Below are 16,686 nucleotides of genomic sequence, written 5' to 3' on the forward strand. Positions count from 1 at the left end.
GTTATGCCAGGGAATATGTGTTCCCCAAACACATGTCTGGTGCGATAGTGGCTTTTGCACCTCCCTAAAAATGTCCACACATCACTGATATATTAGTGTAATTGAGCAAACAGGAGATTGGGAGTGTTTCACAATGTGTAGTTCCTCTCTTCCCTCGGTGTCTGCTCTTTCTTCTCTCTCCAACTGTTCTTCCATCTACTTTTCTCTTTTTAAATTCCACACAGTTCTTAACTTCTTCTGCTTCAAGCACACTTTCTTATCCTGTTAGTCAGAAGATTCCATTGGCAGGTTGTGCTATGACCACTAGATGTCTCCAGTGGTTCAGTTTCATGGCCTTTGTAACCTTTGCTATTCCTTCATTCTTATTGCCAGAAATATCTAAATAATACAAAATAATTTTTATAATCACCCTCCATCTTCCCAAAAAGGGGATAAAAACTGTCCCAATAAGGGGAATTAATCCCTAAGCCACATTGACCAAGGAAGCAATAAAATGGGTTGAACCTAGAACAGCAAGCTTTAAATGTAAAGTAAGGGTGCACAACCTTTTCAGCCCTGAGAGCCTCATGTAATCAGGGGTTGGGGGGTGCACATGTATGCACACACCAGCAGTCCTGATGCAGATCATGCTTTCTCCATGATCTGAATCAGGATTCCTGAGGAAGGAAGTGGGGAGAAGGCTGGCAACAATCAGTAGTGGTAGAAACGGTGTCCACAACTACAACAGTATAACTGGCAGGAAAATAGATGCTGGGAGTTGTAGGACTTATTTTTGTTTAAACATGCATAGGATTACACCTTGGAATATTAAATATTAAAACTTTAAGGGAGCATCTGAGGGGCCATGGGATAGTTTGGATTCCCAGCTCTGAGATTGGAGACAGTGCTCTGACCTTGGAGCTGGGAATTGGAGATCTAAGGTGGAGTCCTGCACTGAGCAGGGGGTTGGACTCGATGGCCTTATAGGCCCCTCCCAACTCTACCATTCTGTGATTCTATGACCTACCTACCTCTTACATCTGGCATGGAAAGAACCACAGTGGCTGCTCTCCGAGGTTGGGAACATAACCACTGAGAGTGGGAAATGGGGGCATTTCAGTGGGCAGGGAGGGGAGGAAAATGGAGAGGCCAGAATACAAGCTATCCTGGGGCTTCTCCAGCCTCCTTCCCTCCCCCTCCGAAGTGCCCCAGATAGATGGGCAAAAAAGCCCATTTAGCATAAATGCAGAGCAGGAGGATGGGGAAGTGAAGAGTGCCTCTGCTGCTTTTTCCACCCTGCATTGGATTACTGTAAGCCCCTAGGTTTGGGGGCTTATGATCATTGAGGTCACAACCCATAGGATTGTGCCCCCCAAATATTAAAAGCATTAAAGGGCCAGCAGTAAATTAATAACCAGCGCAACAGATTAAAGATTAAATGCCTGCTGGAAGAGGAAGGTCTTCACATGGCATCTAAATGTCTCTTTTGCTGGTAGACACCCAGAGAAGAGCCTCTGAAAATGATCATCAATTGGGCAGGAACATATGGGAGAAGGCGCTCCATTTAGGCCTTCACAGATAAGCACCAACACTTTGAATCGGGCTGGAAACTGACTGGCAACTAATGCAGTTGATGCAACACTGGAGTAATATGTTCAAAATGGTAGACCCAGTAAGCACACTTGCTGCCCTATTCTGCACCAACTGAAATTTCCAGGCTGCATTGCAATAATCCAGGTGCATGGATAACTGTAGCAAGGCTATTTCTGTCCAGGCAGGGTCATTATTTGTGAGTGTATATGCGAGAGATTGGGGAATTTCCCCTTCCATGGCACTTTGTCAGAAAAAGCTCCATACCAGATTGGGGCAGGTAGTAATATAACCCTGTCAGAGTTGTGATCAGGAGGGCCACAGTAAGGCAGGATCTACACTACTGCTTTAAAACGGTTTATAATAATAGTGACAACTGTTGGCACCTAGGACACACGCCATATACTGTTTTCAAACCATTCTCAAAGTGTCATATTCTGCTTGGTGTAGATATGGCTTACGAGAACAGGTACTGCAACATCGATTCCCAACCATCCGGAGTGTGATTTAGAACCCTTAAGTGATCTAGAACCCTCTATTGATAGAACTCTTGATAGGCTTATGTGCTGTTGAGAGAAAACTCTTCAGTGGTCAATTTGGTCAAGAAGAGAATCTCCAGATTTTCATACTGCCTAGTGCTGAGAGCTCAGCTGCACATGATAAAAGCTGTGGTAAGGGCAAATGACAATTGCTTTGGCTCTGTAGAAGCTATGCTAGAAGTTATGTGGGGAAGCAGTACTTGCTTTTACAGCAGTTTTACTATCTAGATCAGCCTTCCTCAACCTGGGGTGCTCCAGATGTGTTGGACTACAACTCCCAGGATGCCCCAGCAGCTGGCTGGGGCATTCTGAGAGATGCAGTCCAACACATCTGGAGCGCCCCAGGTTGAGGAAGGCTGATCTAGATCATTCTAGGCTCCAAATACTGCTGTTAAAGAAATGCTGGATGGTGGTGCAATTTCAGTGGGTTTAAAATGCAAAACTCTACATTCTCAGAACACTTTTTTAATCGGGGTTGGCAAACGGGTGCTTTGTTTTTTGTTTGTTTTGCAATGGCAAGGCGGAAGAGAAATGTTAGTGGCATGAAGGAATGCACATGGCCATCTAAACTGTCCCTCCCTCCCCCCCACCCGACCATTATGATGTCTAGAGTCTAAAATTACATTGCTGTACCACTGCCTGCAGGAGATGCTGATCTATATTTCACCTATTGTACCAAGTGAGTCAAGGAGTTTGATTTTGATTCTGACACTGTTTGAATTATTTACTGTGACAGGCTTACCTTGCGGTAACCTTTGTGCACTAGACACTTGACCTGGTAAATAAAGAACCTTCATGCAATTGCTGAGACTCTCAGGTCCTTTACAGTGATAGCCCTGCACAGGAAAGGAACACTTTCAGCTTGGATCAGAGTCCAGCTACGAACCCTGTAACTCTGTGTGTGTGTAAATGACTACCAGTAGTATTTGATTACATATTTGTAGTCCTTCATCTTAAGAGCATAAGGAGAGCCATGCTGAATAAGACCAAGGGTCCATCTAGTCCAGCACTCTGTTCACACAGTGGCCGACCAGCCATCATCCAGGGATGAACAAGCAGGACATGGTGCAACAGCACCCTCCCACCCATGTTCCCCAACAACTGGTGCATGCAGGCTTACTGCCTCCGATACTGAAGGTAGCACATAACCAGCAGGATTAATAGTCACTGATACCCTTCTTCTCCAGGAATTGGTGGCCATCACCACGTCTTGTTGCAATGAATTCCATAGTTTATGTGCTGTGTGAAGAAGTACTTCCTTTTATCCATCAGCTTCATGGGTTGACCCCGGATTCTAGTAGTATGTGAGAGGGAGAAAAATGTCTCCCTATCCACATTCTCCACACCATGCATAATTTTGTACACCTCTACCATGTCTTCCTTTAGCCTCCTTTTTCCCCCAAGCTATACAATCCCGGGTGTTGAAACCTTCCCTCACAGGGGAGATGCTCCAGCCCCTTGATCATTTTAGTTGCCCTTTTCTGCACTTTTTCCAGGAAGCTGAAGATAGCACTCAGTTCTCCATGAGATTAGGCTACAGAATGATACAGGAGTGTGGGTCCTGCTCATATTAGTTCATTTTGACTTGATTAAATGAGGCACACCGTCAGAGCACTATCTGAGGCATTGTAAAAAGGAACCCCCTCTAAGCAATGGAAGCTGGTGGCCTTCACACTTTGGATAGCTCCTTTAGCGTTCTGGCCGAAACCCGGAACAGATTCACCACCCCACTGACATGGGAGCCACCGGCCACCACTGCCTAAGCACTTACTATCCCCACAGTGGTTTCCCAGCAAGGTCCTCGAGGCATATCTGCTGGATCCATAGGAGGTGGAGCAACAGCACTGTTGTTCCCTGCAGATGAATTATGATATATTTGGATGGTCCACTGCGTGGCATTCCTGATCACGCCTTCTTCAGCCAGCTGCAATGGAAGAGACATTTGTATGTTAATAACATGATTTCAGTTTTCTAAAATACTTGCTACAGCTTAAATGCACATCCATATAACGGTGACACAAGCATAAATGATCTAAAATTTCAATTAAAATAAATAAAAAAGCTTTAAGAAATATAAAGTTCATAATCCCTTATTATCCAGAATAAGTTCCCAGGAAAGCATATGCTGTGTATTATGTTCTGAAGATATGCTACAGTGGACAAGGGATTCCAAAGGCATTGACCAACCACAGATGAGAATGAAAAGAAAGCTGCTCTCCTACAATGGAAATTTGGGTGTTAGTGGTAGAACTGATAACGAGGGTGGATGTCATGTAACACTGGGCATCTCTACACCAGCCTTTTCCCTTGGGGTCATCCCTAGATTGTCCCTGGGCTTCAAAATGACACACAGGGGATCCCGGGGGCAACCAGGGACAACCCCTCCATTTTCGTGGGATAACTGGTTGCCCAGTTATCCCAATTTTCCGTGCAGTCCTGGGACCATCCCGAGGACTGCAGGAGGTGTGGCACCCATCCCAGCTTCTCTCTTCCTCCCCGTAAGTAGCAGGGCTCTTAAAATGGGCACGGAGCTGCACGAAGTGCAAAACTGCTCCAGGGATTGTTAAAGAGAAGATATGGAGTACAGCATTTAGAAAGAAATGTGAATATTGGCTCAGATCCTAAAGTCCACAGAAGTCAAATTTCCCATCTCCTCCTAACCGCTGCAAGCCCCCATGCTCCCCAAAGAGAGGTGAGTTTGGGAAGCGGGGCCTGCTGGGGAGAAGATAGAATGGGGAACTGTCCTTCTGTTAACTTCTTTACATGAACGATTTATTGCACTCTCATGATTGGCCACTCATGGAAGTTTGCGGATCACTTACATGACATTGTGAGTGACCAGAACATCTTTTGCATCATCCTTTAGAAATTCTGCCATGAAAAGGACCACTTTTACAGTGGTAATAGCTGGGAAAAGGTGGGATCTTCTGTCATTAGATGGCGCTGTCTCAATGGAAGTGATCAGAGGGGAAGTATTCAGTTCAAACCATGTGGTTGTCTCTTTCCATCCATGTAATGCAGCCCATAGCAATTGTGCCAAAAAGCAGGAAGCACAAATCCCTTGGGTAAGCAACACAATTTCCCCTTAATGTAAAGACGCCCTTTAACTTACTGTAGAATCCTAGTCAGTGAGTTGGATCAAGATTTAGGCGCATGTAACTGGGCTAGCAGAAGCTCATTTCCTCATCTCTCTGCCCAATTTTCAGGGATCCCCCTCCCTCTGCACCACAGCCCACCCATTCAGTGGGGTCTCATGACCCTCTGTGTAGGGGCTGCTGTGGAGAAGAAGAGACTGGGAAGACCACTTCTGCCTGCCCAGTTGTACGTGTCTAAATCCGGATCCAAATAGTTATATATCACAGCAGGAAGATGGCCCAGAAAATGGTGAGAACGTACGTGTGAAATAGCTATGCTAGTTAGTGCTCATCTCTAGGTGCTCACATTCATATTGGATCTATTGCTTCCAGGACTGTTATGCACTCCTGTCTTTGCTAGGCATGGAAATAAGGTGAAGAGTAGGGTTTGAGCCAATGATGGCTCATGCCATAAAGGCATTGTTGGCTCCCTAAAGCAGGGGAAAGCCCCAGTGCAGTTCCTACGGGGGAAGGGGCATGGGGTGAAGAAAGAGAGCAGGTTCTACAAACACACTGTAGTACTTCCCCTCCCTCATCTCTCTTTCTCTCATGGTACCTATTCCACCAAAGTCGGCAAAGCAGTTCAAGAGGAAAAAGCGGACAGGCTGACTTGTTGTAGTATGGGACATCATGATATAAGTGGCACGTCTGCTAATGACATACATGCTAGCGTGCATTGTTTTTAACTTCCCACCTTCTCCTTGACATCATCCATTAAGGCCAATAAGAAAGTATAGAGGTTCCCAAGGAAGAGTGCAAATATGCGTCCCAGCTGCCATTTCAATCCGATGCGAGGATGGTAATTCTCCAAGGCCGCAATGGTTTCAAACAGTGGTGGGCAAAACATTCCAAGCAAGGACATAACAATTTCAACCTGCCAAAAAGGAAAAGGGAATATTTGTCACAACAACACATATATCCCTGCACTTGCTTGAAGTTTTCTCCAAATACAGCGTGGGACAGACATATCGCAACAATGCTGCTGTCGAAATAGCATCTTGCCAGTTTGAGGTTCACTGCTGTTTCCTAATAAGACCAGTTACAGTAGTATGACTTTAATAGAAACACACATTTCATTCACATGATGGGAGTTCTGGGCTTCTCTTTACCAAACAGCAGCGCTGTGCTTCCTAAAATCGGTGTCCTTGGGCACTTCCTGTAGGATAAAAAATAAATCACTTCTGGAGTATGGTGGATAAGCAGCTTAGGGCACAATTCTATGCATGTTTAGACAGAAAAAAGTCCTATGACTTTCAGCATTCCCCAGCCAGCTGGAATGCTGAGAGTTATAGGACTTTTTTCTGTCAAAATATGCATAGATTACACCCTTTATTATGTTCACTTGGCAAAGAATGAAAACAACAGGATTTAGTGTGTGTGTGTGTGTGTGAGAGAGAGAGAGAGAGAGAGAGAGTTGCCTCATTCCCATACCAATATCCATATCTTTCAAAGGAAACCAATAACCCAGAAAATGAAGTCTGAATAAAGTCTAAAGTCTGAGAAGACCTATGGGGCATTACACTTGGCCTTTCCTATGGAGAGTGGTTTAACAAGTCTGTTACCTGACCCCAGATACTTTGCTCCCAACTGCTGATATGTGGCCTGGTCAGTTTGGTGGGGGGCAGTGGGAAAGGGAGAAAGGCGTAAGTCCTATGGGTTTTGCCAGAGCACACAGGGTACAATTCACAATCGCTTCAGATTGTTTGATGAGGTAGGAAGTGGTTGGAGATGCTTCTTGTTGTTGCCTAGCAACCCCAAACCGCAAGATGTTTAGATTCTTCCAGGTCAAGCTATAGAAGAAGGTTGATAATTATCCACAGAACAGAGTTCAAAATCCATCTGGGGAAAGGAAAACTTGGCTTCTAAAACCTTAGGGCTGGCTTTTGGTGCTTTGGTGTTTATTTTTAATAAGACGAGACCATTTTCAGCAAAAAACATTCAACAGTCAGCTCTGCATGATGAACATGAGTCCTTACTCTTTAAATGGGCATCATCTTGCTGTTTTTATGCTTTTGATGGTTTAAAATTTTTATATATTTGTTTTTAATGCTCACTGTTTTTAACTTTTGTTAAAAGAGAGCTTTGGCTATGGGGTAGTATATAAATGTAATAAATAAACAAACAAATAAATCTTACTCCGTCATGAGCTCAGGATTCCTTAATTCTGATTTGGTGTAATGTCTGAACTGAGCCTAGAGCAGCTTATTAGCAAGATGGAGCAATCTCAGGAACTCTGGAGTGTAGTGGACAACATGTGTCAGCTGGTGGGGATAATGGAAGTTGCAGTCCAGACATATGGAGGGAATCAGGTGGGTAAAGGCTGCGCTCTATGGCAATGGAGAATTGTTGCTAGATGCCAGTTTCTGAAAATATGGGGCAGGCCCTGCCTCTTTTAGAAAGATGTCAAGGATTCATTATGCAGTTCGATTTAGCCAGCATGTTTGTGACATATATAAAACGGCAGGATTCTATCTAATAGAAAAAAAGAGGGGGTGCGTGGGAAACACCAATACGAAAAGTGAAGCCAACTCTGGTGTTGGGACGCCCAAAAGTTTTGTCAATTTTGCCTTCTTTACAGTGATGCTCTTAGTTTTAGTACAGGAAGGTATTTTATAAAACAATGAAACCTCTTGGATCTACCACTTTTTAACAGTCTTTCCCTTCACCCTTCGTAATTACTTTTCATCATTGCAAGTGGTCTGTGCAGAGGTTTTACTAAAGGTGTTTCCAGATGGAGGACTCCTAGTGCCAAGTCAAAAGACATCGTGCTGCTTTCTCACCTTTTCCTCATTAACTTGATACATTCTGATAAGAAAAAAAGATGGAAGAAGTGGTGGGAAGACATGGCAGGCTTACAAATGGAAGAGAAATCGGGATGGATGCATCTGTCAATTGTGGTTTCTCCATCCTTTGTTTTTAGGAGCATAGGAAGGTGCTTTATATCGAATCAGACCATTGGTCCAGTATTGTCAATACTGATTGGCACTGTTTCTCCAGGATTTCAGGCAGGAGATTTTCCAGCCCTACCTAAAGATTGCAGGGATTGAACCTGGGACCTTTTGCATGCAAAGCAGATGCTCTACCATTGAGCCACAGCCCCTCCCACAGTCTTAAATTCAATTTATCCCAATCTTTGAGATTTTTTCCCAATCTTAAACTCAGTTCATCCCAAATATTGAGATTTTTTTTAAAAAATAAAAATGTTCATGAAAATACCTGTGCATTTTTATGTGCATTTCTTAATGCATGCATTTTGAACATAATTTTGTCTAGTATACACATTTTTTGCAAGCAGTCTTCCTATTATAATGAATTGTAATGTTATTTTCACTCATGTGCACATTTTTATGTGCACTTTCTGCTAATATACAAGTTTTGGTACACATTTTTTCCATGATAAACCCCATTGCAAAGTTTGGAGAAGTGTGGATTTTGAAGGATAACTGTGTTTCAGTTCACATATCAGTTTGGAAGGGCAAAATCAGGTAAGCTCACATTAAAACGTGAACCAATGGAATTTCTTTCTCCTCCATCCCTAGTTTTGATCCTCCATAAAATTCCATGTCTCAAGAGGGCAATTGCAGGATAAAACCCTCACCTGGAAACACCCTTACTGATTTACAAGATCCAAGAACAATTTCATGGGGTTCACCATAGGAGAAAGATGATACATGTACAGATTCCAGACAGTGAGCAATTGGTCCATGTGTTCCTCTCAGTGACAATTTCTTCACAAAAGGCATTTTTTAATCTTTCTCTGCACCTGTTCTCATAGATGACTTTAAAGATGGACTTGACACATTCATAGAGGACAGGTATTACCAACTACTGGGAGCCATGACAGCTAAACCAAACTCCCTGGTTCTGAAACAGTTTATGTCTCAATATTAGAAATTGCAATAAACAAGAGGGAAAGGTCATCAGTTTTAAGACTGCTTAGAAATACTAGAAACTAAATGCAGATGGATGTTGATTTGATCCAGCCAGGCAATTGAAGCAATGTTTTTTTCAAATTGCAGGGTTACAAAAGAGAAAAAAACAAAAAACACCAAGGCCTAATCTACACCAAGCAGGATATTGCACTATGAAAGTGGTATATAAAAGGCAGGAGCCACACTACTGCTTTATAGCGGTATTGAAGTGCACTGACCACTATTGGGGCCCATTGACACATACCATATACCGCTTCCATACCACTATATCCTGCTTGGTGTGGCTCCTGCCTTTTATATACCACTTTCACTGCTTTCATAGTGCAATATCCTGCTTGGTGTAGATTAGACCCAAGTTCTTCTTACCTCATTTCTTTCATACCAGCCAATGTTTTGCATTTTGGAAAAGGCCTGGGACCGTTTAACAACAAAATAAATGAGGTAGCCACTTCCACATAAGCAACATGTAATGAGTACATTGGCTAGAACCCTCAGAAATCTTCTTAGATGGATGTTTTCATCCTTGTTGCTTTCTTGCTCATCCACAATTGATTCCTTAATAGATGGAAGAGAAACAATGGGAATAGATTATTCACATTTTAATCCTATGCATGTTTATTTGGAAATAAGTCCCATTATGTTCAATGGGGCTTACTACTATGTAGTAAGTGTGTTTAGGATTGTAATGATATATCAAACCCTTGTAAACTCAATTAAACTGTGGTTTTTGCTCCCTTGTTTCATATTTACAATGCAGACCAGTATTGTCATACTGTATGGATTGGAAAAAAATGCAATTTAATTGTAATTGGCATATGCGTAAATCAAAGAGACTGAAGATTGCTTAGAAGGAGTTGCAGTTGAGTAATCTTGGGCACGTAAAGATGTGTGTTTTGATCCAGGGGCCATTTCTACACCTGCCTTTTTTCCAGGGATCATCCCTGTGCATGCAAATGACACACAGGGTATCTCGGGAGCAGGCAGGGACGATTCCCCCATTTTCCTAGGTGTAGAAAGGGCCCCAGTCTGCCTTCCATCGATGGAAGGGCCTGGTCTCTTTGGGGATCTCCCTTTTCCCCTGTACCAGAACTCACCTTATTCAGTAGGATTCCTCAACCCTCTATGTCGCATTTTCAGGAGTCTGGAGAGGGGCTGCTGCAGAAAGGAGGGGCGGGGAAGTCAGCTTCTACCAATTCAGCTGCACATGCCTAACACTGGATCCAGCCCATGTATTTTTGGAGCTGTTACCCGAACCTACATGTATGTATATCTTATATCTTATGTAAAGAGGGATCTAACTGCAGCTGTAGTTGTACTGAAAAATTTGATAGTCTCCAGGTTATATATGTTATTAGTCTGACAAAGTATTAAAACTGAAATGGTCAGAGTATATCCCTGCAAAAAGGTCCCTCTGTTGTAGTTCTTCATGTTTTCTTTTTGGTTGGATTTATTCCTGATAGTTTCTTGGTGTCCTTTTACTGTTCTCTCTTTCTCTGTCTGTCTGTCTGTCTGTCTCTCTCTCACACACACACCTACATACACCTTCAGTGCTAATCTAGCATATTATGTGTACATTTATCTTTCGGCTTACAAACACGTTGAGCACTGTAATGTAATGGGAGCTCTGCAGGAACTATAAAACATGCAACCATTACCCCTTAACAAAATGTATAAGCCTTCAGGTTGCTCTTTGGTTTGTGTAACTAACCCAGAGAGCAGTGGGTGGGTGAGCGATACCTCAAGCCTTATTGAACAGGATATACTATTAAAACTCTACACATAGATCTACAAAATGAAGATTTGGGGGCCAGGTGCATGGGTTGATTTGCCATTTTCTAAGCCCTTAATATTGGCATTGGCACCTGTTTGTATGAGTGAATGAAAATCAACATGATCCATCCTTTTTTTTTTAATATGGGTTGTTCAGTTCAAGAATCATAACCTAAAGTCTAATATGTACACACACACACACACACACACACACACACTGAATCTGAGATGTGTTTAATGCATCATATGGATTTTTAGCCTTCACTGTACAGTGCAACAATATTGTCAAGTTTTCCCTTTAATTCGGATAACTGGAAAGCCGGAAAGAAGAGACTGATGTAGCTGGGATATTGTTAAGAAAAAGCTGCAAGCCTTCTGATAAAATCACAAGAGTGTCTAAACAGCATATCCTAGAGATCTAAAATGTGCATACATCGCCCCCCGCCCTTGAAATTCTGCCAAAGGTGCAATGCAGCAGTGTCTCCAGAGGCAAGGATCTTGCTGCAGAGAGGAAAGTTAATGTGGTGGAAACTAGGGTGTGACGGTGTGGAGGTTACCTTGAAGCTAGTTGTGATGGATGCAAACTTGTTGTCTGCTGTCTCAGGGTTGCCTATGAGGTAGTCCCAACTAGTGAACATTTTATAGCTAAAAATGAAGTTCTCATCATCTCCATCTCCTGTGTCTTCATGGGCATTCCGGGCCATCCTGCAGATCAACAAATTCAGATATGGTTGCTTCCAATATATTATTTAGCCACTAGATGTCTCTGTTCTGTATGCATGGAGTCCTGATTGGAGATCCATCCTATGTTCTCTCTAAAATAGGGCAGTGCTGCACATTAAGACAGCTAAAAGAAACGCTGGTGTTAGATAGGTATTTTCGGCATCAAATATATATGTACACACATCTTGAAATACCTGTGTACAGACATGTGGGAAAGCTGATTAGAGATTCTTAGTAGTGCAACGGCATAACCCTGGTGTTCCCTGCAGGGGTCATAATTATAGTGTTGCCCAAAGGGAATCAAAGATTTCATCTCAGGTGTGTATTTTTTACACTTGTCACAGTCCAGTGGATTATACCTGTAGTTATCTCCTGTTGTTGTTGTTGTTGTTGTTGTTGTTGTTATTATTATTATTATTCCCCATCTTTTAAACAAAGTAATATATGGTGACTTACAAGTAAATATCAATGCAATAAAACCTGGATAAAATCCAGGATAAATCAGCTATATCAATGTTAATCATCATCATTGGGTTCTACTCTTAAAGACTGCCCCCCAAAAAACATTCTTAATAAAAAATATACTGTTACATAAGCTTTTGTGGAGCAGAGCCCACCTTGTCAAATGCTGTGGACAAACTTTATACTCAGGGTATGGTTACCACTTTGCACATCTACCGAAACGGGCAAACTTATCCTGTAATATGAAACTTACCTGTAATATATTTCTTAGGAGTTATGCTACCAAGACTCTGGCTGGGTTCGCACAACACGCTAACCCATCAAGGGTTATTGTGTTGTCTGAACCCAGTGCATCACCGTGCATTTTCCACAGTGTAGGTTAACGTATTGCCTGAACACATTGCATTTTCTGCAGGGTGGGTTATTGTGTTTTCTGAGCACAGTGCATTTTCTGCAGGGTGGTTTGTTAACCATGCAGGCTGGTTTATTTTTCTTGAACAAGCCACCTTGTTAAGTTGTTCAGGGTGGTTAACAAGCTATGCTACATGGTTAACAAGCAACCCTGTGGAAAGCACTCTGCGTTCAGACAACACAATAACTCACCCTGTGGAAAAAGCACTGCATTTAGATAATATAACCCACCCCGTGGAAAATGTGCTGCATTCAGACAACCCATGATAACCTACAGTTCCACAACAATATACACTGGGTGGGTTAGCGTGTTGTGTGAACCCACCCTCTCTGTTGTGTGTTTCTTGCCTCTGAATATGAAGAGTGCTGTTTTAGCTGCTACAAAAGCTCCACAAACTTAGCTAACCCACAAGTTAATTACATGTCACATAAAAAATACATAGCAATGGTTGCACTGGCAGTGTTTGGAATAAGTGCCTCATGGACATATCTTGAACTTTTCAATTAAGCAGGCAGTCTCCAATTGCTTTGTTTGATTTGATATACTGAAATACAATATGTGGGCAATTCCTCGTTAATAGCGTACACTGGAAGAGAGAGATACGGTTACTGATGCTGAGGTTTCAGAGCAATGTCCAAGTACTGGAGATCTCTGTGTTTGTCCATCTCCTTTTGTCCAATCTGAAAGAGCTATTATGAACACTGAATAGGGGTGCGGTGCAGCAGCCTTTGCCAGCAAACATAAAAGTTCATTTGGCATTCCTAAAAGAACACATAATAGCTTTGTGTGATTAAGGGGGAAAATGAGAGTTGTAAGATAAAGGATCCATTCCTTGTTTTGTACATCTGTCATGTATGAGCACAGGAAGATCACTAATACTTGATGTTAGGGCTGTGCACACACACCCAAACTGCTTCGGATCAATCCGCCCCCCTCCGACCTGCTCCAGAACCAGATCCATATTCGGACACCATTTTGCCCCCTTCCTCACTTACCTGCCTCCGTGGCGGACAGCAGAGGCAAGTAAGTGGGGAAGGGGGGACAAAATGGCATCCGAATAAGCCCACCTCCCCCCTTACCTGGCTCTGCTGCCATTGCTGCACAGACCGTGGTGGCGGAGCCAGGTAAGCCCCCTTTCCCCCTTACCTGGCTCTACCATCTGCCCGCCGCACGGACCGCGGTGGCGGTGGACGACAGAGACAGGTAAGTCCCCCTCCGCACTTACCTGGCTCCGAAGCTTCAGATCATTTTGGACCGTTCCAAAGCGTTTTGAGTCGATCCGGACCTCCCCCGATTAGCTCTGGAACTGGGTTTAGGAGGTCCGGATCGGCCCGCTCCGCTTCGGATTCAGGGATCCGAAACGGAGTGGAGCACACCCCTACTTGATGTTCCTTTTTAGCCTTCTCATAAAATAATTCAAGGCACAGTGTGCTTGTAAGCCAGAACAAAATCTAGCATGCTGGTTCAGCATGGAGGGCAGCTTCAAATCTAGGTGGATTCTTTCCCCTCTCAGAACTTGGGCACCACAAAATGCATTTCCAAATGCAAGTGGAATTCACGCCTCACATTGCACTAAAAATTACACATCTTTTTTGGTACTTCAGGGTAAGTTATCCTCTGTATTGTCTGTTGATAGTTTCAGTGTGAAGGCCAAAGGCAAAAGGTGTGCATCTTTAGTGCAATGTGAGGCGTGAATTCCACTTGCATTTGGAAATGCATTTTGTGGTGCCCAAGTTCCTTCTTTGGGCTGAGAGGGGAAAGAATCCACCACGGGGGTGCAAATTGCACAAGGCTAACTACATATGATGTTAAACATGTGGCAGGTTTAATGTCACATGAAGCTTTTTAAGACTGCAAATGACAACTCTTCAGTATCAGGACCATGGTGGGTGGGGAGGTTAAACCTCCCCCCTGCTGCTGTAGTCCCAACAAAAAATTGCCCAATGAAGCAATTATTTGCATCTCATGCATCCTGTTTCAAAGCATCAGGGTGGAGCTATACATTAACTTGGAAAATACAGGTTCTTACAGACTTGAGTTGTAATGAATTGGAGGACATTTGCAGGGTAGAATCAGTGAGCGTGAGGGGGCTAGGAGTGCTTAACCCAGGGGCACAGAACCATTCTATGATGGAGAGGTGGGTAACTGATAATAATTTGTAGGTCTGCAGTTCGTTTTAGCTATAGTACAAGTCCAACTAAAGATGGACTTCTGTCCACTGCTGATTCTCTTAGTTTCTCATTTTTCATACCTGAAGTTCAGTTCATTCCAAACTTTGAGAATTTTCCCAACCTTAAATTCAGTTTGTTCTAAACATTGATATTTTTTTCATAGTTCATATGAAAATTCATGCACATTTCTTGTGCACATTGAGAATAAGAACATAACAAGAGCCATGCTGGAACAAACCATCTAGATTCTAATACATGCAGTTCTGCATAATTTCCTGCCTAATATACACATTTCTTTGCAAGCCATTTTCCTAATATATTGCATTTGTAATGGTATTTTCACGAATTTATGCATTTTGGGGTACACTTTCCCCTAATATATGCATTTCATGTTTGGCTTTTGATTGGAGAACTCCATTGCAAAATTCAGAAAGAAGTGAGAATTTTGAAGGATAATTGAGTTACATTTCGCGTATTGGTTAGAAAATGTGAAATTATTAGGTCTGTTTGTATTAAAACGTAAACCGACCTTATTTCTTCCCCACTCCTACCTACAGCTATCAGCATCCCTGATCATTGGCCATGTTGACTGTAAATGATGGGAGTTGTAGTCAACAACATCAGGAAGAACACAGGTTGGGGAAGTCTGCTTTAGTAGACATAAGGAAAGAATCCATAATGCAAAGTTATGTTAAAGAAAGGGATTAACTTACGATCTTATTACAACCATCAGGCTGTATCCATATACACCAATGACACCAACCATGAAATATGCCATTGGTAGCCTATACTTCAACCAGCCAATTGTCCTTTGGTTGTTGTAGTAGCCATAGAAAACAGCAGAATACTTAATATAGCCCTGAAAAGGAAGGGAAATAGCCTAAATCAATTTGTGCTCACGTGTTTTAGATGTTCACTCTTACGCATGTAAGATCAAAATCATATTCTAAAAACATTGGCTAGTAGAAAGCTAATAAGGGGACCACCTGGATACAGTTTACTCCACATTGCTGCAGCTTGGGTAGTACATGCTATAGCTAAGATGCCTGATCATGACATCAATAGTGTATCCATTCAGCCTGATACTTCTTGTTGGGCACAAGAGATCGTATAAACAGGAGTTCCTTGTGTGCCCAGCTAAGCCATTTTTCAGCACAACCCTAAGCACCCTTATTCAAAGGTCCCACTGAGTTCAATGAGTCTTACTTCCCAATAAGCGTGTTTGGGACCACAACCATAGACTGATGAGCATCTGTTCATCATAAACACAGGGAGTACATTGCATTGCATCTCCCTGTTACAGAGAGATATTTTTTATTGCTATGTACAACCTCAACAAAGCTGGATGCATAAAGTAAAGGCTGCTAAGAGCCATTTTTGTTCTACACTTAACAAATGATCAGTGTGTTGCTTCCGCTCCTCTCTCTGTGCACATCTTTATGCACATGTGTGTGAAAATGGGCAAAAATTGAATCTGAGAGGAGTCACAGGTTGCGATTTCATAAGCACTGCTATGTTGGACAGAATTCTTGTATGGTCTCCAGATCTGCTCCATCTTCCCTCCGACAGATATATAGACTACATTTCCAAAGTTATTTCTTCATATCTGTGTTACGAATGTGCCATTTCTGTCTTCTAAAATAATATAGGATGAGACTCTAATTTTTACTGCTCAACTTTCATTGAAAGCTTCTTTTTTTCCTGAGTAGGCCATTGATCAGAATAGGCAGCCATTGCAACAAGCTTTCTACCAGGCAGTACTACTGCTCTCGCTCTGTCACGCCACAACTACAAAAGGCTCTTCACTCTTCTCTGCCACGACTGAATTGCTGCTGAGACTGAAGCAGTGAGAACAGTGGCAAATAAGGGCAGCGATGGTGCCCTGTATAACTATACAGGGTCAAAATCTATTGTGTGTGTCGCTGTAGGAGCTAAAGGCAAAAAGCATGATAGAAAGTCAAGCACAAAGGAGTT

At 42.7% G+C, this 16,686-nt stretch overlaps 1 protein-coding gene across 1 annotated transcript in view; it reads right to left on the minus strand.

Moving 5' to 3' along the window:
- The window catches only part of LOC134400660 (transmembrane channel-like protein 2), a 42,034-nt gene that overhangs the window by 12,356 nt on the left and 12,992 nt on the right, over positions 1-16,686 (minus strand). Inside the window, exons 6-10 of the mRNA XM_063129126.1 lie at positions 15,426-15,571; positions 11,502-11,649; positions 9,541-9,729; positions 5,937-6,116; positions 3,880-4,032 (exon numbers count right to left, since the gene is read on the minus strand). Coding sequence (XP_062985196.1) covers positions 3,880-4,032; positions 5,937-6,116; positions 9,541-9,729; positions 11,502-11,649; positions 15,426-15,571 — 816 coding nt within the window. The remainder of the gene's footprint in view (positions 1-3,879; positions 4,033-5,936; positions 6,117-9,540; positions 9,730-11,501; positions 11,650-15,425; positions 15,572-16,686) is intronic.

Source organism: Elgaria multicarinata, chromosome 1, assembly GCF_023053635.1.
Source record: "Elgaria multicarinata webbii isolate HBS135686 ecotype San Diego chromosome 1, rElgMul1.1.pri, whole genome shotgun sequence".
In the NCBI taxonomy this organism is placed as follows: domain Eukaryota; kingdom Metazoa; phylum Chordata; class Lepidosauria; order Squamata; family Anguidae; genus Elgaria; species Elgaria multicarinata.